General features: G+C 36.1%; 1 protein-coding gene across 1 annotated transcript; it reads right to left on the bottom strand.

The window, feature by feature from the left end:
• Nucleotides 1-2,039: 2,039 nt before the first annotated feature.
• Nucleotides 2,040-2,498, bottom strand: LOC111521424 (ubiquitin-conjugating enzyme E2 N-like). The gene has a single exon (XM_023184838.1). It carries the CDS (start codon nt 2,496-2,498, stop codon nt 2,040-2,042), a length of 459 nt encoding a protein of 152 aa, XP_023040606.1.
• Nucleotides 2,499-23,350: the final 20,852 nt, after the last annotated feature.

Genomic DNA, 23,350 nt, shown 5'->3' with positions numbered 1-23,350 from the left:
AAAATCAAAAAGGATCTTCAACAAGTTAACGCCCCCTTAACCCCTGGACCACCAGTATGGCTGCTGCCTGTAGTACAGCAGATGCTTCCATTCCTAATTCCCATACTAATCCTCTGCGTTATGTTATGTCTTGCTGCCATTCTAATAAAATTTCTCCGAGCCAGGGTCCAAGAGATCACCCGAGTCACCTTCAACCAAATGCTCCTGCATCCCTACACCCAACTGCCAACCTCAGACCCTAACTACGCCCCACCCCCTAACAGCAGGAAGCAGCCAGACAGACAACGGCGCCCCAAATTCTTATAATCAATAAGAAGTTGAATGGTTTGGGTGAGGGAGAAAGGACAAGATGGAGGAATGTAAACAAGAAGGCACCGCCCTATTGCTTCCGGGTTCTTCATCACCAACTTACCGGCGCATGGGAAAATCAACTGAGCAGGTGCTGCAGGACGTCAATCCGAAGAAATGGAAACTTACCCGGCCATGCCTATGGAGACACCCCTATCACACCCTTATTCCACCCACTGCCCTCCCCCTTCCAGTACCAATGCATAAAAGTCCGCTGCTGGCAGGAGCCCTCGTGACTTCTTCGGCCCCCCCAGATTTGTGGACCGGAGAACCTCACCTGAGAGCGCCGGCACGACTTCCCTGGCCCCCCACACCTGAGGACCAGAGAACCTCCCCTGAGAGTGTGTGCATATTTGCAATAAAGGGCTGCCGCTTTCTTATGTACTTTGGCCTCATGTTTAATTACTTAGCTCTCCTAAATTAAGGTTACATTAAATTAAATTAAGACAGCAGGCATTGGAACTTTGTTTTTTTTAAACCCTTTGGGTGATTCTAATGTATATCCAGGGTTGAGAACCATTGTTCCAGAAAACTCTGATTACATGGTAGTCTGGATAACAGAGATTATCCTAGACTTGCTTATATTACCAACAGAGAGATTAGAGCTTGAGCTTCTAATTTGTGATGATGGGTTGCAGTACTGATAAATTCCAATTGAGGCTGGGAAGGACACACTTCATATTGCTATTTTATGAATGAGCAGAGATGTGTTGATAAATGTTTAATAATAAGACCTAATATACAGATTTTCCAATTTCCATGTCATAAATCTTCCTACTATGATAATTTTAAGATATCAAAGTGACATCACTGAATATGAATTTGGGAGAAGATGCATAGCAAGTGGCATATGATTATACAGCATTTCTATAATACAAATACAATCAACAATATCGTCAAGAGTGTAGATCATAGAAAATGTAGAAAAAATATATAGTTGTGATTATTTTCTTTCTTTTTGTATAACTTACTTAATTTTAAGTTTATAGCATTTAACTTTTTTTTTAACAAAAAATATTTTACTAAAAGATAAGATTTAGAGAAGTTTCCAGACAAGCCATACAAAATGGTCACAAGTTTTTTTTTGAAGGGGAGAATCTACACTTGACAACAATGTTATTAATGAGGGCTGTGATGTTTGTTTAATGTTCCCATTTTGGTTCAAACATCAAGCTTGTCCATCTACAGAGTCTAAATAAAGTTAGACTTGGCTAGAGAGCATATTCTAAAGACCTGCTTAGCTGCTTTTAACCAAAGCAATTAGATCACCAAAAAAGGGGGAAAGGAGCCCATAAAATTAAAAATAAAACTACCTCCCCCCTCAAAAAAAATAAATAAATAAAATAAAGAAAAACACCCACACCCCTGCAGCTAACCTGACAACTACCTTCATTCACAGTGCTTTATACTTAAACCAGGATGGGGGAAATGAATAAAAGCAGGGAGGGGCCACTGCTTTTAAACGTTTCACAACAATCCAGATGATACTTCTAGCCTCTGTTCATGTTTTATGACAGTGAATCAGGACAAGACATAGATTTGCTAATGTGCATTTAATCACCAAAGGACTGAAGATGTCTGGGCTTTTTCATTCTGTAATGTGTCTAAGACTGTGTCCATTAAATGCAAACAAAAAGGAGGAAGTATTAGCAGAACAGGAGAAGTGATGCACACTTGATGATCGGATCAATTTAAATATTATCCATGGCATATAGCCTAGTCCATGCTCTAGCTGTTTCTATGGCTTGGGCTTCGTTGGTCTTCCACTGCTCTGTTACATCATTTGCTAATGGATCATCTGGATTGGGAGCACTTAACAATGCCTGGATTGATAGCAGACCTATGCAGATCTGCAGTGCTGGGGACCACTTATCTTTCAAAATATCTAAACATATTCTTCCTAACTTGTCTACATTAGGATGATAAATTTTGGTCATGAAACGTACTTTAGGGGCTGCCATTGGGTATTCTTTAGGAAGGAATAGTTCAAGTTTAAAAGTCCCTCCCTCAAAGGGGGAATCTTGAGGGCCAGCAATGACCACATGAAAATAACGGGCGTTGCTCTCAACTGGTTCTGCTTTGATGCCAGGAACTGGTTCTGCCAGCAAAGGCTGGGTTCCCTTGATGATCCTGCGGGGCAGCCCAGCCATCTTGTCAGAACCTGAGTTCGGCCTCTGGTCTCGTCTCCCGTATTTAACATTTAATACCAGTTGTGTTTAACAACTAACGATTGACATAATTCTCGAAAATCCACTATGACATTGTCCAAGTAGGCTTCAGCACATTCCTGTATGAGCCAACTTATATATAAGCATGACTCATATTCAAAATATTTAACAACCAGTTTTGCGTGGGCACCAACCTATTAGAATGGATATTAACTAACATGCTTTAGCTGTGCCTACAAGAATTCATGTGTCCAGAGGAGAGATGCCTTTCACTATTAACCTTCATATCTTTTAAGTTTCCTAGCCCACTGCCTTTAACATAGTAAGTGAACTCTGGTAGTTTGGAAAAAATAAAGGCTGAAAGAATAAATTATGCATTGGTGGAAGTGACTCCATAGTGCAAATATATATGTATATAGAAGTCTATTACTGAAGACTTAGGTTTCTTAAAAGCCCCTTCCTCCTTTTATAGAAAATTTGTCTTTGGTTGAGAATTTTCACGCAGGACAAGTAAACAATATTTCACTTATCCCTTTACCTTAGTGATCCTTTTTTCCTTATGTTGAAATTTTACATTGGAATAGATGTCCACCCCACTCTCCATGCTCCAGAAAGTTGTTCATGCTACTCTCAGTCTACTAGACTATTTCATGCTCTATCAGACTTTTGTTTATTTCCTCTTAGTACTCGCTTTTCTTGATTTTTTTCCCTTTGATGTGCTCTTACTCTCTCAGTCACCTAGGGATCATCTATTTTCAAATTTTTTCTACTCTTCTTGACAAATGTGATTACACTAGTTACATTCTCCCCTGTGCCTCCACTGAGTGCTACAGAATGCTAACACATTATCTAACAGTTTATTAGGTTTAATTATTTATATGTCTGTATTTGTTCACGTCCTTCCTTGCCCTTGGGGAGAATAAGAGCTTTGGTAAGGCAACATTGCTTTTTCACATTTCCTTTTCCTGTTCTTCTTCAGTATTCCTTGAGACTTTCTAAGCACCACTTATCCCTTTCTAGGGCTTAGACTCTTTGACAGCAGAGGAAATATATGGTCAATCACTAGCCCTACACCAAAAAGTATAGTGGACTTCAGAGCCAGACTGCCTAGAAGCTCCACTATTCACTACACATGTAATTTAAAACCAATTATTTCCATCTGCCTCAGTGTTCTCATCTGAAACAAAATGGTATTAAAAATGTACCAATTTCATAGCTTGTTAAGAAGACTGGGGGTTCATTGAGCAAGATGGATGAATAGGAACAGCTCCAGCCTCCAGCTCCCAGCACGAGCGACACAGAAGACGGGTGATTTCTGCATTTTCAACTGAGGTACCAGGTTCATCTCACTGGGTGGTGCCATTCAATCGTTGCTGGTAAGTTGGTGCAGCCAAACCAGTGAGAGCTGAAGCAGGGCAAGGCATTGCCTCACCTGGGAAGCACAAGGGGGAAGGGAATCCCTTTTCCTAGACAAAGGAAACTGAGACACACAACACCTGGAAAATCAGGTAACTCCCACCCTAATACTGCTCTTTCCCAAGGGTCTTAGCAAATGGCACACCAGCAGATTATATCCCACATCTGGACCAGAGGATCCCACGCCCACGGAGCCTCCCTCATTGCTAGCACAGCAGTCTGAGATCTAAGTGCAAGGCAGCAGCAAGGCTGGGAGAGGGGCACTTGCCATTGCTGAGGCTTAAGTAGGTAAACAAAGCCACTGGGAAGCTCGAACTTGGTGGAGGCCACCGCAGCTCAAGGAGGCCTGCCTGCCTCTGTAGACTCCACCTCTGGGGACAAGGCATAGCTAAACAGAAAGCAGCAGAAACCTCTGCAGATGTAAATGACCCTGTCTGACAGCTTTGAAGAGAGCAGTGGGTCTCCCAGCAGGGAGGTTGAGATCTGAGAACTCTGAAACAAGTTTCCAGAGCAAGAATCAGACAGCAACACTCACTGTTAAGCAATATTCTATCTTCTGCAGCCTCTGCGGCTGATACCTAGGAAAACAGGGTCTAGAGTGGACCTCAAACAAACTCCAACAGACCTGCAGCTGAGGGTCCTGACTGTTAGAAGGAAAACTAACAAACAGAAAGGACACCCACACCAAACCCCATAAGTACATCAGCATCATCAAAGACTAAAGGCAGAAAAAACCACAAAGATGGGGGAAAAGCAGGGCGGAAAAGCTGGAAATTCAAAAACTCAGAGTGCATCTCCCCCTCCAAAGGAACCAGCAACGTATCAACACTGGATGGAGAATGACTTTGAAGAGTTGAGAGAAGAAGGTCAAACATCTCAGAGCTAAAGGAGGAAGTACACACCAAGCACAAAGAAACTAAAAATCTGGAAAAAAGAATGGAAGAATGGATAACTAGAATAACCAATGCAGAGAAGGCCATAAACAAACTGACAGAGATAAAAACCATGACATGAGAATTACATGACAAATGCACAAGCTTCAGTAACTGACTCGATCAACTGGAAGAAAGAGTATCAATGATTGAAGATCAAATGAATGAAATGAAGTGAGAAGAGAAGTCTAGAGAAAGAAGAGGAAAAAGAAATGAACAAAGCCTCCAAGAAATATGGGATTATGTGAAAAGACTAAATCTACGTCTGATTGATGTGCCTGAAAGTGAGGGGGAAAATGGAACCAAGTTGGAAAACACTCTGCAAGATATCATCCAGGAGAATTTCCCCAACCTAGTAAGGAAGACCAACATACAAATTCAGGAAATACAGACAGCACTACAAAGATACTCCTTAAGAAGAGCAACTCCAAGACACATAATTGTCAGATTCACCAAAGTTGAAATGAAGGAAAAAATGTTAAGAGCAGCCAGAGAGAAAGGTCGGGTTACTCACAAAGGGAAGCCCATCAGACTAACAACAGATCTCTCAGCAGAAACTCTCCAAGCCAAAAGAGAGTGGCGGACAATATTCAACATTATTAAAGAAAAGAATTTTCCACCCAGAATTTCATATCCAGCCAAACTAAGTTTCATAAGTGAAGGAGAAATAAAATCCTTTACAGACAAGCAAATGCTTAGAGATTTTGTCACCACCAGGCCTGCCCTACAAGAGACCCTGAAGGAAGGACTAAATACAGAAAGGAAAAACCGGTACCAGCCATTGCAAAAACATGCCAAAATGTAAAGACCATCAATGCTAGGAAGAAACTGCATCAAATAACAAGCAAAATAACCAGCTGATATCACAATGACAGGATCAAGTTCACACGTAACAATATTAACCTTAAATATAAATGCACTAAATGGTCCAATTAAAAGATACAGACTGGCAAATTGGTTAAAGAGTCAAGACCCATCAGTTTGCTGTATTCAGGAGACTCATCTCACATGCAGAGACACACGTAGGCTCAAAATAAAGGGATGGAGGAAGAGCTACCAAGCAAATGGAGAAAAATAAAAAGCAGGGGTTGCAATCCTAGTCTCTGATAAAACAGACTTTAAACCATCAAAGATCAAAAGAGACAAAGAAGGCCATTACGTAATGGTAAAGGGATCAATTCAACAGAAAGAGCTAACTAACCTAAATATATATGCACCCAATACAGGAGCACCCAGATTCATAAAGCAAGTTCTTAGAGATTTACAAAGAGACTTAGACTCCCATACAATAATAATGGGAGACTTTAACACCCCACTGTCAACTTTAGACAGATCAGCAAGACAGAAAGTTAACAAGGATATTCAGGAATTGAACTCAACCCTGCACCAAGAGGACCTAATAGACATCTACAGACCTCTCCAACCCAAATCAACAGAATACACATTCTTCTCAGCACCACATCACACTTATTCCAAAATTGACCACATAGTTGGAAGTAAATCACTCCTCAGCAAATGTAAAAGAACAGAAATTATAACAAACTGTCTCTCAGACCACAGTGCAATCAAACTAGAACTTGGGACTAAGAAACTCAATCAAAACCGCTCAACTGCATGGAAACTGAGCAACCTGCTCCTGAATGACTACTGGGTACATAACGAAAAGAAGGCAGAAATAAAGATGTTCTTTGGAACCAATGAGGACAAAGATACAACATACCAGAATCTCTGGAACACATTTAAAGCAGTCTGTAGAGGGAAATTTATAGCACTAAATGCCCACAAGAGAAAGCAGGAAAGATCTAAAATTGATACTCTAACATCACAATTAAAAGAACTAGAGAAGCAAGAGAAAACACATTCAAAAGCTAGCAGAAGGCAAGAAATAACTAAGATCAGAGCAGAACTGAAGGAGATAGAGACACAAAAAACCCTCCACAAGATCAATGAATCCAGGAGTTGGTTTTTTGAAAAGATCAACAAAATTGACAGACCTCTAGCAAGACTAATAAAGAAGAAAAAAGAGAAGAATCAAATAGACACAATAAAAAATGATAAAGGGTATATCACCACCGACCCCACAGAAACACAAACTACCGTCAGAGAATAACATAAGCACCTCTATGCAGATAAACTAAAAAATCTAGATGAAATGGATAATTTCCTGGATACTTACACATTCCCAAGACTAAACCAGGAAGAAGTTGAATCCCTGAATAGACCAATAGCAGGCTCTGAAATTGAGGCAATAATTAATAGCCTACCAATCAAAAAAAGTCCAGGACCAGATGGATTCACAGCTGAATTCTACCAGAGGTACAAGGAGGAGCTGGTACCATTCCTTCTGAAACTATTCCAATCAATAGAAAAAGAGAGAATCCTCCCTAACTCATTTTATGAGGCTAACATCATCCTGATATCAAAGCCTGGCAGAGACACAACAGAAAAAGAGAATTTTTGACCAATAACCCTGATGAACATTGATGCAAAAATCTTCAATAAAATACTGGCAAACTGGATTCAGCAGAACATCAAAAAGCTTATCCACCATGATCAAGTGGGCTTCATCCCTGGGATGCAAGGCTGGTTCAACATATGCAAATCAATAAAGGTAATCCAGCATATAAACAGAACCAAAGACAAAAACCACATGATTATCTCAATAGATACAGAAAAGACCTATGACAAAATTCAACAGCCCTTCATGCTAAAAACTCTCAATACATTCGGTATTGATGGAATGCATCTCAAAATCATAAGAGCTATTTATGACAAACCCACAGCCAATATCATACTGAATGGGCAAAAACTGGAAAAATTCCCTTTGAAAACTGGCACAAGACAGGGATGCCCTCTCTTACCACTCCTATTCAACATAGTGTTGGAAGTTCTGGCTAGGGCAATCAGGCAAGAGAAAGACATAAAGCATATTCAGTTAGGAAAAGAAGAAGTCAAATTGTCCCTGTTTGCAGATGACATGATTGTATATTTAGAAAACCCCATTGTCTCAGCCCCAAATCTCCTCAAGCTGATAAGCAACTTCAGCAAAGTCTCAGGATACAGTATCAATGTGTAAAAATCACAAACATTCTTATACACCAGTAACAGACAAATAGAGAGCCAAATCATGAATGAACTCCCATTCACAATAGCTTCAAAGAGAATAAAATGCCGAGGAATCCAACTTACAAAGGATGTAAGGACCTCTTCAAGGAGAACTACAATCCACTGCTCAGTGAAATAAAAGAGGACACAAACAAATGGAAGAACATACCATGCTCATGGATGGGAAGAATCAATATTGTGAAAATGGCCATACAACCCAAGGTAATTTATAGATTCAATGCTACCCCCATTAAACCAACAATGACTTTCTTCACATAATTGGAAAAAAATGCCTTAAAGCTCATATGGAACCAACAAAGAGCCCGCATTGCCAAGACAATCCTAAGTCAAAAGAACAAAACTGGAGGCATCACACTACCTGACTTCAAACTATACTACAAGGCTACAGTAACCAAAACAGCATGGTACTGGTACCAAAACGGAGATATAGACCAATGGAACAGAACAGAGCCCTCAGAAATAATACCACACATCTACAGCCATCTGATCTTTGATAAACCTGAGAAAAACAAGAAATGGGGAAAGGATTCCCTATTTAATAAATGGTGCTGGGAAAATTGGCTAGCCATAAGTAGAAAGCTGAAACTGGACCCTTTCCTTACTCCTTATAGGAAAATTAATTCATGATGGATTAGAGACTTAAATGTTAGACCTGAAACCATAAAAACCCTAGAAGAAAACCTAGGTAATACCATTCAGGACATAGGCGTGGCCAAGGACTTCATGTCTAAAACACCAAAAGCAACGACAACAAAAGCCAAAATTGACAAATGCGATCTAATTAAATTAAAGAACTTCTGCACAGCGAAAGAAACTACCACCAGAGTGAACCAGCGACCTACAGAATGGGAGAAAATTTTTGCAATCTACTCATCTGACAAAGGGCTAATATCCAGAACCTACAAAGAATTCAAACAAATATACAAGAAAAAAACAAACAACCCCATCAAAAAGTGGGCAAAGGATATGAACAGACATTTCTCAAAAGAAGACATTCATACAGCCAACAGACACATGAAAAAATGCTCGTCATCACTGGTCATCAGAGAAATGCAAATCAAAACCACAATGAGATACCATCTCACACACAGTTAGAATGGCAATCATTAAAAAGTCAGGAAACAACAGGTGCTGGAGAGGATGTGGAGAAATAGGAACACTTTTACACTGTTGGTGGGATTGTAAACTAGTTCAACCATTATGGAAAACGGTATGGTAATTCCTCAAGGATCTAGAACTAGAAGTACCATATGACCCAGCCATCCCATTACGGGGTATATAGCCAAAGGATTATAAATCATGCTGCTATAAAGACACATGCACACGTATGTTTATTGCGGCACTATTCACAATAGCAAAGACTTGGAATCAACCCAAATGTCCATCAGTGACAGACTGGATTAAGAATATGTGGCGCATATACACCATGGAATACTATGCAGCCATAAAAAAAAGATGAATTTGTGTCCTTTGTAGGGACATGGATGCAGCTGGAAACCATCATTCTCAGCAAACTATTGCAAGAACAGAAAACCAAACACCGCATGTTCTCACTCACAGGTGGGAATTGAACAGTGAGATCACTTGGACACGGGAAGGGGAACATCACACACCGGGGCCTATTGTGGGGAGGGGGGAAAGGGGGAGGGATGGCATTGGGAATTTACCTGATGTAAATGATGAGCTGATGGGTACTGACGAGTTGATGGGTGCAGCACACCAACTTGGCACATGTATACATATGTAACAAACCTGCACATTGTGCACATGTACCCTAGAACTTAAAGTATAATTTTAAAAAAAAGGGCACACAGTGAAAAGTTTAAAAAGAAGCATTATGTAGATAAAGCTATGAATATCTTAGCACATGCATGGAATGTTTCTGGAAGAATGCATAAGAAATTATTTACTCTGGTTGCCTCTGCAGAGGGAAACCACAGGGGTCTGAAGTGGAAGGAAAATTAAGAATTTACTTTTAACAGATTATTTGTACTTTTTAAATTATTACTGAATGTTTAAGTATGTGTTTACATTAATTTTTCAATTAAAACAAGTTGATAGAAAAAAAAAAGAAGACTGAGTAAGTCAGTTTGTATATACGTTTATTACAATGACTGGACCATAGTAAGCACACAATTAATATTATCTATTATTCTATTTATGGTAAACACTTGATAGATAATTGCTAAATGAATGAAGAATAAAACATATAATAACACACTAATGAGAGTTAACTTTATTAATTCCATGCTTATTCTACTGCCCCATTCCTCACTATTTCCCAGGAAAGATTTTTTGAATTAAAATATATATTTAACATTTTAACCCTATGCAATAACAGAAATTAATATCCTATGTTTTGTTAATCAAAGATAGTGTTGACTTTAAGAACATCTTTTTGTTGACTTATTTTTCAACTTAAATTCAGGGACATTTCAATATATTTATGCCATTAGTATCCTCTATACCAGAGATTGCATTAAAATTCATGCTGGAGGTCCCCCCTTTTCTTCTGTCATATCACTTGCCTTCTGAGATGGATCTCACCCCACCCAGAGGGGGGAAATCATTAGTTTTGATGTAGCCTGAGACCAAAAAAAAAGTGTCATTTTCCTTTAAAGAATAAATTGAAATGTGAAAGATGGTAAGAGATGACGTTTTAGCCTTTTAGCTCTTGGCCTTAGCAAAATTTTGATATCAGAGAACATGGAAAACAGATCATTTAGTCAGGCCTAGAAGAATGAAATTATGAAAACTCAGAACACAGCAACTTTGTCTAGAAGAGCAGAATACATGAATTTATCTTTCCTCTGAAAACACACTTACTTAAAATAGTTGAATCAAGACTAAACATGTCCTTAGTTTGAGTTTTCCATCTTTGGCCTGTGTTACTCACTTTGAAAAATATTTTCTGAACATCTTTACTGTTAAGTGATTGCTTGTTAAATTGGTTACAAAAATTTCCTTTAAAACTCTTTATTTTTAATTAAACAGCTTTAAAAAAAAAAAAAATTGGAGATCTATTTTTTTTCCTTTGACACCACCATACAGATACTTGCCTTGACATATGGGAAGAGATTGCTGCCTTTGGAGTTACCTAATTTTCCTCTAACTCACCAGTAGAAAAACCAAAATCACCCTAAGAAATCTCATTAAGCCCAGGGATAAACTCCCATTTTTGTAATTAATCTTTCCCAAAGTTAAAATCACCACAATAAAAAATGCAAAAAGAAGCAAATTATGGAAGATGAATATGAAATAGCTACTCATACTAAAATAATGTATAGATTAGAAATCAAGAATTCACAAGTGTTTCTTCTTATTGAAACTATGTTGCTCTCATATCTGTCCACCAATAAGTCTTTAAAAATGAACCACTGAATGTTGAGATGAACTGAGTTGTTTAGGCAATTTCCCAAGCATTTAATGAGAATCAAAGCCTTTTAATCCTACATGTGAAAATTATTAATACATTGAGATAACTTCAAATTCCTTGTGAATTCTTATTACTTTAAAAAACTGCATTTAAAATGCATTATTTCTTTGGATTCAGACTGAACAAGCAGTGCTATAAGGGAATTTTCAGATAATCAGTGGAAAATGTATCAGGGAAGGCATATAATTTGAAATGTACATCTTGGCATCAAAGCTATCTTACAACTGAGGAATATTTTCTTCCTTTGCTTTTTCATTCAAAGCTAAATAATCACTCTTGGTAATAATTACTATATACAAAATTCTTGCTTTTTGTTTAATCTTGAGAGGGAAAAAATAATGCAAATATTCTGATTTATTTATTTATTGTTGCTTTTTTTTTATCTCGTAAGTACTTTATTCTTGTCTTCCTTTCAAACAATTTAGTCAAAATAATTGTATCTGTACATGCTACAGTATTGAGGATTTGACATGAATGTGACAAATTATCCCTGGGGGAGCCTACCTGTCTTCAGTATATTCTTCTAGGATCTTATGTCTACCTTTACAACTTTTGCAGTATTTTATTTTAAATCCCCTTTCCCCTCACTTGTATCCTGGTGAGGCAATAGGGAGCAAAGTATTATTTACATTTCAAGGAGAGAAAATTGAGACTGAAAAACTTTCCGAGGTCACTCAGGTAAGCCCTGAGAGACACTGGAGGGTTGCAGCAAATATTTGGTAAAGAACACTTGGATTCATAGCACACTCATCATTAGTAAGTGAATGCACTGCCTTTGAATGTGGAAAAGCAAGGAGACTTGTTAGAAAACATGCAGTTTCACAAATGAGCCAGCAATACGTCTTTGCCCAAAGAGACACCTGGAATTAATTGCTGCTCTCTTGAGAGATCAACAGGACACATGTCGGAGGGTTAGATCCTGTAGCAGAGTCATCCAGGCAGAAGACTTTCATGTTGGCAAAAGCAGCACCTCACAGATAGATCTTTTAATTGCCTAAACATCAGGAGCAAGCTGTCACCTTGTTGATGAAAGCTGTTATTTTGTGTCTGAGTACTTGGTGTTTGTACCTTCAGTGGACTTAAAATAAATCAAAGGTTTGAAAATATGAGGAAGAAAAAGTCATGCTTAGCTCAACACCTCACATCAAAGCCTTCCTGTCTCAAAATTAACTAGGTGCAATTTCTTTCTCTTTTATTTCCTTTTATCCTTCCTTTCTTCTCTTTATTTTTCCTAAAAACAGATAATTTATATTCATAATATCTCATGAACATTTGAAGAGAGCAAATTTAGTTCGTGTTATTTACAAACTTTGAAGCCCAAATGGTAGTGTCTATTATTGGCATTTAGGAGCAACAAAAAAGTCAAGCTCAGATTCTTCCCTTGAGGAGTTTGCAAGCTACTGTGAAACGGAAGACACATTGTGCATGATCAACTCTACTGGAATATGAAATGAGGCAAGTTGTACTCTAGAAAGGTACAAACTAATTGCCAGTGGAATTCAAAGAGACTGATTCCACTCAGGGATAGTGAGGCAAAGCAAATGTTAAAGGAGGATATGTCATAAAGCGGAAAACTGGGAGATACGTAATTTATCTTCTTTCTTCTCCCTGGTTTGGTCAGAATTTCTGTCATACTGCAAACCTATTTGTTTGAGAATTCCTTAAAGCAACATAACAGTTCCTGAATAACCAGGCCAAATGAAAGTCACATTCAGACACTAACCCAATTTTCGTTCTGCCTCATTCTGTAATTTAAGGCTTTTTCTCAGAGAAGTGAAACACTTTAATCTTAAAAATGTCCCTAAGCTTAATCCTGGAATCTGGTCTGTATGCTACCACATGGATTATAATATATTTCTTTTACCCACGTCTTCTTTACATGAAATAGAACATAAAAATTAATATGTCAGTTATTAAAAAACTTTTAATAAGTGTGGTTGCTGAGAAAGAATCTGGAGGGTGTAATAAAAAGTGTTTACTACAGAGAAAAAAATTGAATCATTCAATTAAAAAATAGACAAATATCTGAATAAACATTTCTCAAAATAAGACATACAATGGCAAACAGGCATATGAAAATGTGCTCAACATCATTGATCATCAGAGAAATGCAAACCAAAATCACAATGAAATATCATCTCACCCAAGTTAAAATGGCTTTTATTCAGAAGTCAGGCAATAACAAATGCTGGTGAGGATGTAGAGAAAAGGGAACCCGCATATAATGTTTGTGGGGATGTAAATTAATACAACCACTACTGAGAACAATTTATAGCCTCCTCAGAAAACTAAAAATAGAGCTACTATGCAATCCAGCAATTCTGATACTAGGTACATAATCAAAAGAAAGGAAATCAGTATATTGAAGAGATGCCTTCACTGCCTATTTTTGCAGTACTATTCACAATAGCCGAGATTTGGAAACAACCTAAGTATCTACCAACAAATGAATGGAAACAGAATATGTGGTACATATACACAACAGAGTACTAGTCAGCTGTAAAAAAGAATGCGATCCTGTCACTTGCCACAACATGGATGGAACTGGATGTCATTGTGTTAAATGAAATAAGGCAGGCACAGAAAGAAACTTCACATTTTCTCACTAATTTTGGAGAGCTTAAAAATTAAAGCAACTGAACTAATGGAAATAGAGTAGAAGTATGGTTACCAGAGGCTGGAAATGGTACTGGGGGTGAAGGGTGAAGTGGAGATGGTTAACCGGTACACAAAAAAATTGAAAGAATGAATAAGACCTAGTATTTGCTAGCACAATAGGGTGACTATAGTCAAAAATAATTTAATTGTACATTTTAAAATAACTAAAAGAATATAATTGGATTGTTTGTCACAAAAGATATGCTTGAGGGAATGGATATCCCATTCACCCTGATGTTTTCATTATGCATTGCATACCAGTATCAAAACATCTCATGTACACCATCAATGTGTACACCTATTATGTACCCACAAAATTAAAAAAAAAAACAAAAAAACCCATTTAGATTTCATATATCATTCATGAATCTGTATAATATCTCCTTATCATCCACGCTTTAATTTAACAAATATTAATTAAGCATAGGTTTGCACCAGGCAGTGTTCTGGGAACTCAGCAATATGGCAGCAAATAAGACATAAAAGGTCTTTGTTGTTATAGACGAGGTAGTATTTTATAACCAAATAATATATTCAATTGAAAAACTGTATAACCCAATATAATTAAGTGTTATGAATGAAATAAACTGATGCTGTCAGAAACAGCCCCAGGTAAGCCTCACATTTTGATATAGTCATGTAGGAAGACCTCACTGAAGAGAATATATGTAGTTGAGACACACAGTGTGAGAAGAAACCTGTTCTGTGAAGAGCTGGAGATGTGGGAGTGTTCAAATAATAGAGTAGCAAGTGCCAAATTAGAAAGGCAATAACTCCCTCTGAAACTCTGTGGCTGAATATAGTAAGGGTAAAATTCTGCAGAAACCATGTCATGCAGAGCCTAATAGGGCATATTCAATGGTTTGGATTTTTCTTCTTGCAATGGGAAGCCAGCAAAATTAGATCATTTTCTTTATTTTTTTAATTTTATTTTTCCGTAAGTTATTGGAGAACAGGTGGTATTTGGTTACATGAATAAGTTCTTTAGTGGAGATTTGTGAGATCCTGGTGCACCCATCACCTGAGCAGCGTACACTGCACGGTATTTGTAGTCTTTTATCCATTGCCCTCCTCCCACTCTTTTCCCCAAGTCCCCAAAATCCATTGTATTATTCTTATGCCTTTGCATCCTCATAGCTTAGTTCCCACATATCAGTGAGAACATACAATTGTTGGTTTTCCATTCCTGAGTTACTTCACTTAGAGTAATAATCTCTAATCTCATCCACATCATTGCAAATACTGTCAATTCATTCATATTTATGGCTGAGAAGTATTCCATCATATATATATATATGTGTGTGTGTGTGTATGGAGATATATATATATATATATATAGGTATATATATACACATATATGTATATATGTAGATTTGCAGTAGTGGGATTGCTGGATCAAACAGTAGTTCTTTTAGTTCTATAAGGAATCTCCACACTGTTTTCCATATCAACTGTAGTAGTTTACATTCCTACTTACCCCTGGAGGGGAAGTTTGCAGTGAGTCGAGATCACACCACTGCACTACAGCCTGGGTGACAGAGTGAGACGCTGTCTCAAAAATAAATAGACAAATATGATAAAAATAAAAAAAATAAAATAAAGGGCACATATACACAATGGAATACTATGCAGCCATAAAAAAGGATGGGTTCATGTCCTTTGGAGGGACATGGATGAAGCTGGAAACCATAATTCTCAGCAAACTATCACAAGGACTAAAAACCAAAAACCGCATGTTCTCACTCACAGGTGGGAATCGAACAATGAGAACACTTGGACACAGGATGGAGAACATCACACACTGGTGCCTGTCGTGGGGTGGGGGGAGGGGGGAGGGGGGAGGGATAGCATTAGGAGATACACCTAATGTAAATGACGAGTTAATGGGTGCAGCACACCAACATGGCACATGTATACATACATAACAAACCTGCATGTTGTGCACATGTACCCTAGAACTTAAAGTATAATAATAAAAAAGAAAGAAATTAGAAAGAAATTGGCTCATGTTGGCACTAAATATATGTTAAATATAAAATTACATACTCATATTCACTAATATTCACAAATTCATCAGGTTAATATCATAATCCCATTTTAGGTATCAGTAAAATGAGGTTCAGAGTGATTTCCTATTTGGCTGTAACCAATAGAATTAAAGTTCAGATCCTATACCTCAAAGTTCATTTTTTTAGAGGCCCAGGCTTTTGCTAAATGGGTTGGGAAGAATCAATAGTGGCTGTGCATAAAGTAAAAAATTGGAATTTAAGGTAAAGAATTGTATCCTCTTTTATTGTTGTAATGAGTCAGGAGAAAGTTTCAATGTTGAATTTCATAAAGGCTTTTATGCTTCATTCAAACTCTCTTGTATAAGTCATTTTTAATATTTACTAACCTAAAATGTACTTTAAGAAGCATTATTTGAAAGAGATATTTTTATTTGAATAACTAGATTATTTATAGTTATTAAAATGAAATACAAAATGATTAAAAATAATATTGTCTTTAATATTAAATATAATTAGTAATTAACATAATTACTATATGCTATAAATGAGGAAAGGAGGCACTTGTACCTTCCCCATTTCAACTTTACCTACTTTTGAAAAGGGCAATAGTAGAAGAGAAAAAAGAGAAATTAAAGCTCACATCTACTACTAGCAGTAGTTGAAAGAAAGAGAAAGAAAATATAGTTTCTGTAGATCACCCAGCATGAAAAAAGAACTCCTATTTGCCTGCCCACTGCTTTTTTAATGCCGGGGTTCTACTTCTTTCATTAGAGATTTTAGTGCAAATTGTAACCACATGACAGTGAGAATCAGCTACCTCAGTCATCTGAACTGCCATTGTTTTTCAAGGAACGTAGTGTACTATTAATAATTATATATATATATATATATATATATATATATATATATATATGTATACACACATATATCTATACAAAATGAGTCAGTTCAATGAAAAGTGACCTCTTTTATAATTTTGAATTATTATTATCAAAGCCCATTAGTAAACATAAATTAATGAGTAGAATTTAAGAGTAGTGGCATTTGAAAGCATCCTTAATTCCTTCAGCCTTTACAGTTTCTTATTAGGTTTATATCCTGAACTATGAATTAACTGGTACTCAGTAGGTGGGTCAGTTAATATTTTGAAGGATAACTTGCTAGAGACATCTACGGTAATAAAAGAATTATTTTCTCTATACTTCTAGAAATTTATACCCTCTTGAATATGAACTTAGGGGGGAAAATATCAGAGAGGTTTTGTGCCATGTGGACCTAAAAAACATTTTTGCCTACCCGTAAAACTATATACTGTCATGTTATTTGGTTACTTAGCCATTTACCTAGATATCCAAAAACAGTCAGTTTTCTATATGTGTGTGCTATCTGCAGGAAAACAATTTCTGATAATAAGTACAAAAAGATTTAAGTAATATGTAGAAGCCTACGTTTAATTGTTTTGAATAAGGACTTGCCAAATCTGTCTTGTCTATGTGACTCATTTGGCCACTAAAATAATACAACCTAGTATATATTATGCCATTACCCCAGATTGTGTTTCATTCAACTTTCTTATTTCAGTCTACAAGGTTATCTGAATATTGAAGGGAAAATTACTTGCATTTTTCTCCTTAGATCCTTTTACAGATGTTAAAAATTTCCCCAAGTTTAAATGACTTTTTTTCTTAGCTCAGGGGTAGTTTGATTAGAAATCTCAAAATAGTTTTGTCATATACATACTTAAAAACATTATTGTCCAATATACAGATAGAAAAGAGAAACCCTGCTGCTACTCCTACTTCCATAGCCCACAGCAGGACTCAATGGCATATTCTGTATATGCAATCAAAAACCATTTAAGAAAGACAGAGAGCTATATGCTGACTACCTGCAGCAAATTATCTGAATATCCTAAACATAAGAAAGTCTCATGCATTGAGATAAATTCAGAATTAAATTAAACACAATCCTGAAGGCTAAGAACTTAAAAAAAAATCAGAGACATTAGTGAACCTCATCTCCACCCTGTGAAAGCCCCATAAACCAAATCTTATCTTTAATACAAAACTCCAGAGGAGTATGGGAAAGGGTACAGGCTTAAAATAAATTTAAACAACAACAACAAACTAGACTGGAATTAGGAAACTACCACGTGTTGCTTGGGGTGACAAATTGGGGCCCATTACTTAATATTTTTGCCTTTCAGTTTTCTCATGTGTAAAATGAGAATAATAATAATGTTTATCCATAGTATTTTAATACATCAAGTTAATAATATAAGTAAAGAATAAATATATATATTTATTGTGTCTTGACTCTCCTTTTGTCTCTAGTTGCAGATTCTAATGCAAATTAGACTTTTCCCTGAAAATATTATAGACCATAACATCTTCTCAATGAATGTCTGATCCTGTTTTTCTACCCTCTGGCAGAAAGGATATGCCTGCTTCTTGCTCACAAATACAACTTTCTGACCAACACTTACACCCTCTTCAAATGTCTTCATTTCAATTCTAATTCTTTCCAGTAGTGTCTTCTTCCGATAAACTCATTTTTAAAAATTCCAGGGTCTTCATATTTGACTCAAGTCTTTCATCTACCATCATCTAGATAAAAACTACCACAGTAATAATAAAACAGTCTATCACTTTTAATTTGTGTAGTGCTTCAGTATTAATAAAACTTTTTAATGTATATTGTCTTACTTGATCCTCAGAAAGCTCATGTTATAACAGCAGATATCAATATCTCCTTCAAGGGCTGAAGAAATAAATGAACTTCAGAATGTTTTCCCAAATGGCAAAGCCAGAATTAAACCCAGGTCCTTCTAATCCCAGAATTCTTCTGCTATGTCATATTGCCTTTTTCAATGACAATTTTCATGTTGATGTCTGTTTATTAACTTTATCTCCTAGATTTTTAGACTTACTGACTTTCTAGTAGCTCCTCAAAAACTTTTATGCCTCTCTACACTTCATATGCACCACATTTTCCCATTAACATTTTTAGAAAACATATAAAATAGCTTTTCATTTGGAGTGCACACCATTTTCAGGAACATTATATAGAAATCCTGGAAGCTATGGGGAGCTTGAAGAAATGCTTCTGAGATACTAACCTCTTTCCTTACGTGGGAAGAGCCCTCTCTCTGTTGAGAACCACTGATGCATTTCTGAGATCCTTATCCTCGCCTGTTTTTTCTCTCCAAATATTTCTATCAAATATTCACCTACTTATTGCTTGTACTCAGATCTTCGGTTGTTTTTACCCTCCCTACACATACACATACCCTCCCAAACACATGACACAAACACTCTTTAATTAAATAAACTCCCCTCCTCTGCACACAGATTTTCCTTTCTCAGATTCCTAAACCAGTTTTCCTTTACTTTGACCCATTCTAGTGTTATTGATTTGGTTAACAAATCAATTTTTTGATGAGTCTTCAATCACCAATCCTTTCCTGCAATGAAACTTCTTTTTAAAAATGAAATCTTTCTAACCAAATAAAACAGGTTGATACTCAGTCCTCATCTTCCTTGAATTCTGTTAACTGACTCTGCTGACTATTTAAAACATTTCTTTCTCCTTAATATTGCATTTCTCGTTTTAATTTTATTTTTGCCATTCTCAATATCCTTTTTCGTCTTCAAAGTATTCTTCTTCCTCTTCTTTCAAATTCTGTGAACATGAAGTACAAATTATCTTCACTTAGATGGCTTGCTAGCAACTAACTTTCAATGTATTTAAACTAGAGCACATCTTATTCAGAATTGAACCTTCTGATTTTTACAACAAAAACTGATTCCCTCTTCTACAACACAATTTTTTTTCAATAGCAGTCCTATTCTGGAATTCTCTAGTTTTGATGCTTTCTTTCCTCCTAAAGCCCTTAGGTTACCAAGTCCTACCCCTACATCGAATGCTTCCCTGGACTACGGTTAAAGGGCATTGCTTTCGACTGACGGGTTTTCGCAGCTGCAGATCACTAAGCCTTTGTGCTCCTGGGAGAAGCTCTACTTGAGCAAAACCCTGAAAGAAGTGGAAAGAAGCTACAAGTTATATGATATGAAAAAGAAAAAAAAAATTAAACATATTTTCTTATCCAAGCATTTCTATTGCCTGTCATCTCCACTGTCCAGACTCTTATCACATTATATCTATACTTTTAGTGTTTTAATAGAAAAGTAATATGTAAAATGAATATGGTTATAATGTTACGAGATATTTTATCATATCCCTTTATTTGAATATTATACCATACAAAGGTGGCATTATATGACTGCCCAGATTTGACAGAAGAGAACATTGAGACTTAGAAGGACTAAGTGTATTTCTTATGACAACTTCAACTGAAATCATCAGATTCAAAATCTTGCCCTATGTCTACTTTGCTCTTCTGGCTCCTAACTTGTATATCTGAATTTGTACAATCTCTGGAAGATGAGTCTCGTGGTAAAAATATTTTGATCATGAAATAGCAATGATCATATAATGTTTATCTTGCAAAACTGAAACTCAGTTTTGAAGGTCTTCTAAATGCTAACACTGTTTCACCTCTCTAATTTTATTTCTTGTTTTTCCCCTACTACCCTTGCTCTTTCTAGACTAGTCTTTTCACCATCCTCCAAACTCAGAGGTTTTCCAACTCTGAATTCATTCATATAGATTTGATTTTAAAAAGCCCTATATTCTCTCCTTTTTACTTTAATCTTCTTGATCACTTAAAATGTGTTTCAAATTTTGCTTTCTCTACAAAGTCATTTATATAATGAGTATGTTTATAACTATGGTTTTCTGCATGTGTGAGTATGTGTAAACAGGTTCTAAAATGGAGAAGACAATCACACGTTCAGATTTTTACCCCTGGTTTTTATGGAAAGTGTTGTGAAGACATAGACATTGGATTCTATATATAATATGCCTCCTTTATGAAAGAAAAAAAAATCTCATAAAGTGGGGATTATCTCAAAAACTTACACATTCCTGTGAAAATGATATGACGACTATGAAAATTTTCTTTTAGAAAAGTCTTAGTTTTTATAATTTGCTCATATTTGGGATCTTGTCTCTCCAACTGTCTTGTTAGCTCTGTGAAAGTACTGTCATACCCCATCTTTGTTTCCCTGTAATGCCAAGATCATCGCTGAGCTGATGGTACACTTGAGACTAAAAACAATGGAGAAAGGTCTAAGCAGACCATAGTTCCCAAAGGATAAAGAAACAACATCCTGGACTGATCTATGTTTTGTTGCTAACCCGCTCCAGAAAAGAGGCCAGCTAAGCCAGAGGTACTGAATAATTGGTAAAAATATTTGCATTTAATGAAATCACATGTTAAATCTTATATTTTTCCCCAATATATTTGTTATCAATTTCTCACAAAGCCATGTATTTACTTCACCAAATAACTTTATGTGAATCTTCTGTCCCTTTTTTGATAGTTTTTAAAAGTTAATAGGAAAAAGATAAATCTAAGCAGATTCTCACTGGTTGCTTTACAGGCCAAACCCTTACTTCATCTGAGTACATCCAGCCTATGATTCTCCCAAGAACTGTCCTGGGAGCAGATAGATGAAGCAGGGCCATCTGTCAACTTGGAAAAGATCCCACACCAGAGATAGACAGGTTGCATTTTGCTCTAGGCACTGATTGAGCCATTTACAGGGGATTTACAGGAAAGAAACATAATCTGATTTAGCAGTTCAGGTTGTGTATTTAAAAGATCATGCAAAGAACTCTGTGACACACATAAAGACATATTGGCTGTTAGAAATATTTCACAGGGTAATATATACAAGTATTGGCTAGGAAAAAGATAAGAGATACCCAAGTAACTTTTGATAAGGGGTAGAACCTTCATAGAAAGCCAAGGTGAAAACAAACAACAATGCCTACTCTCTTTCTAGATTACGTAGATAGAAAATACTTTAAAAGGGCTCATTGATAAAATGTGAGGCACTACCTAAAATGAATAGTTACACAGATGAAAAAGTAAACAGGTGAACTCTAATGATGACTATAATTCTAAAATTCTAAAAATTTTCTGCCTAATTTATAAATTGTGCCATAAAATATACTAAATAAAAAATGTTCATATAAAATATATAGATGTGAAGTTGTTGGAGAACAGAAGGGAAAGAATTATTTGTAATATATTGTCTTTCCTATTAAAGGGGAAATAAAATAGAACTGTATATTTTCAAAGCCATGCAATGAAATAGAATTATTATCATCAGCATTGTTATGAAAGATAAAATAAGAGACAGCTTTGTTCATGGACTTATTCTGAGATTCAGAAAGTAAGCAGCAGGGCATACAGACCTTTTATCCCTACTATAAAGATTATATCCAAAGAAATAAAAAATACAATTCCCTAATGGTTTATTTCACTCCATATTTCAGAATGAAATCTTTTAGTTTGAAAATTTCTTATTTATAGAATATAAGAAATGGAAATATCTTTAGAAATTATTAAAATCTAACTCTCTAATTCTACAAAGTGTTAGACCCAGAAATTTTATCTGAGATGAATTAAACATTGTGACCCAGATATTTGTGTTTATTTATTCAATGATACATAGATGATAGAAAAAGGAAGATGGTAATTCCGGTCTCCTAACTACCAATGCAGTGTTCTTATTACTCTATCTTGCACTCACGTCTGATAATGAGGAAAAAAAAAAAAAAAAAAAAAAGCAGCCTTTGGCATTTGGGAACTGGCCTGGCACTCACAACTAGGCTTTGATTTTCTTCTACTGAACATAAAAAATTTCACAGAAATATCAATATCAAAAAGGCCATGTTGTGCTATCAATGAGAATTAAGACAAAAACAAGACTATCCATAATCATGACTCAACACAAATAATGTGATCATTGTCTCAGCCATAAAAAAGGACCAAACATCTCATTACTGACTAATATGCTTGACTGCTGCTTCTTTACCAATTACATCTCTAGCCTCAATTTTTTCCTCCTGCTTTATAGATATTTATTATGAATCCAATCATAGAATTGTTTCTGCTTCCTGACAACATCCAATCTGGAGCAAATCCATGCTATTGTGAATCTTTCACAAGCTCAATTCCTATAAATATTTTCTAACAACCTCTTACTGAGATACTTTTTTATTATGCATTTTCTCCCTTTTTTCAAAGAGCAATAAAACCATCATATTCAACTACAGTCTACTTTCCCAGTGTTCTTTGGTTAAAAGGTAATGACAATAAAGAGAAACCATTTGTTAGAAAAAAAG

The sequence above is a fragment of the Piliocolobus tephrosceles genome, chromosome 2 (assembly GCF_002776525.5).
Source record: "Piliocolobus tephrosceles isolate RC106 chromosome 2, ASM277652v3, whole genome shotgun sequence".
NCBI classification, from domain to species: domain Eukaryota; kingdom Metazoa; phylum Chordata; class Mammalia; order Primates; family Cercopithecidae; genus Piliocolobus; species Piliocolobus tephrosceles.
The sequence above is the reverse complement of the archived record's forward strand: the minus strand, read 5'-3'. Positions and strand labels throughout refer to the sequence as shown.

Coding starts and splice junctions, on each gene's coding strand:
- LOC111521424 (XM_023184838.1), bottom strand. CDS start 2,498: ATGGCTGGGCTGCCCCGCAGGATCATCAAGGGAACCCAGCCTTTGCTG.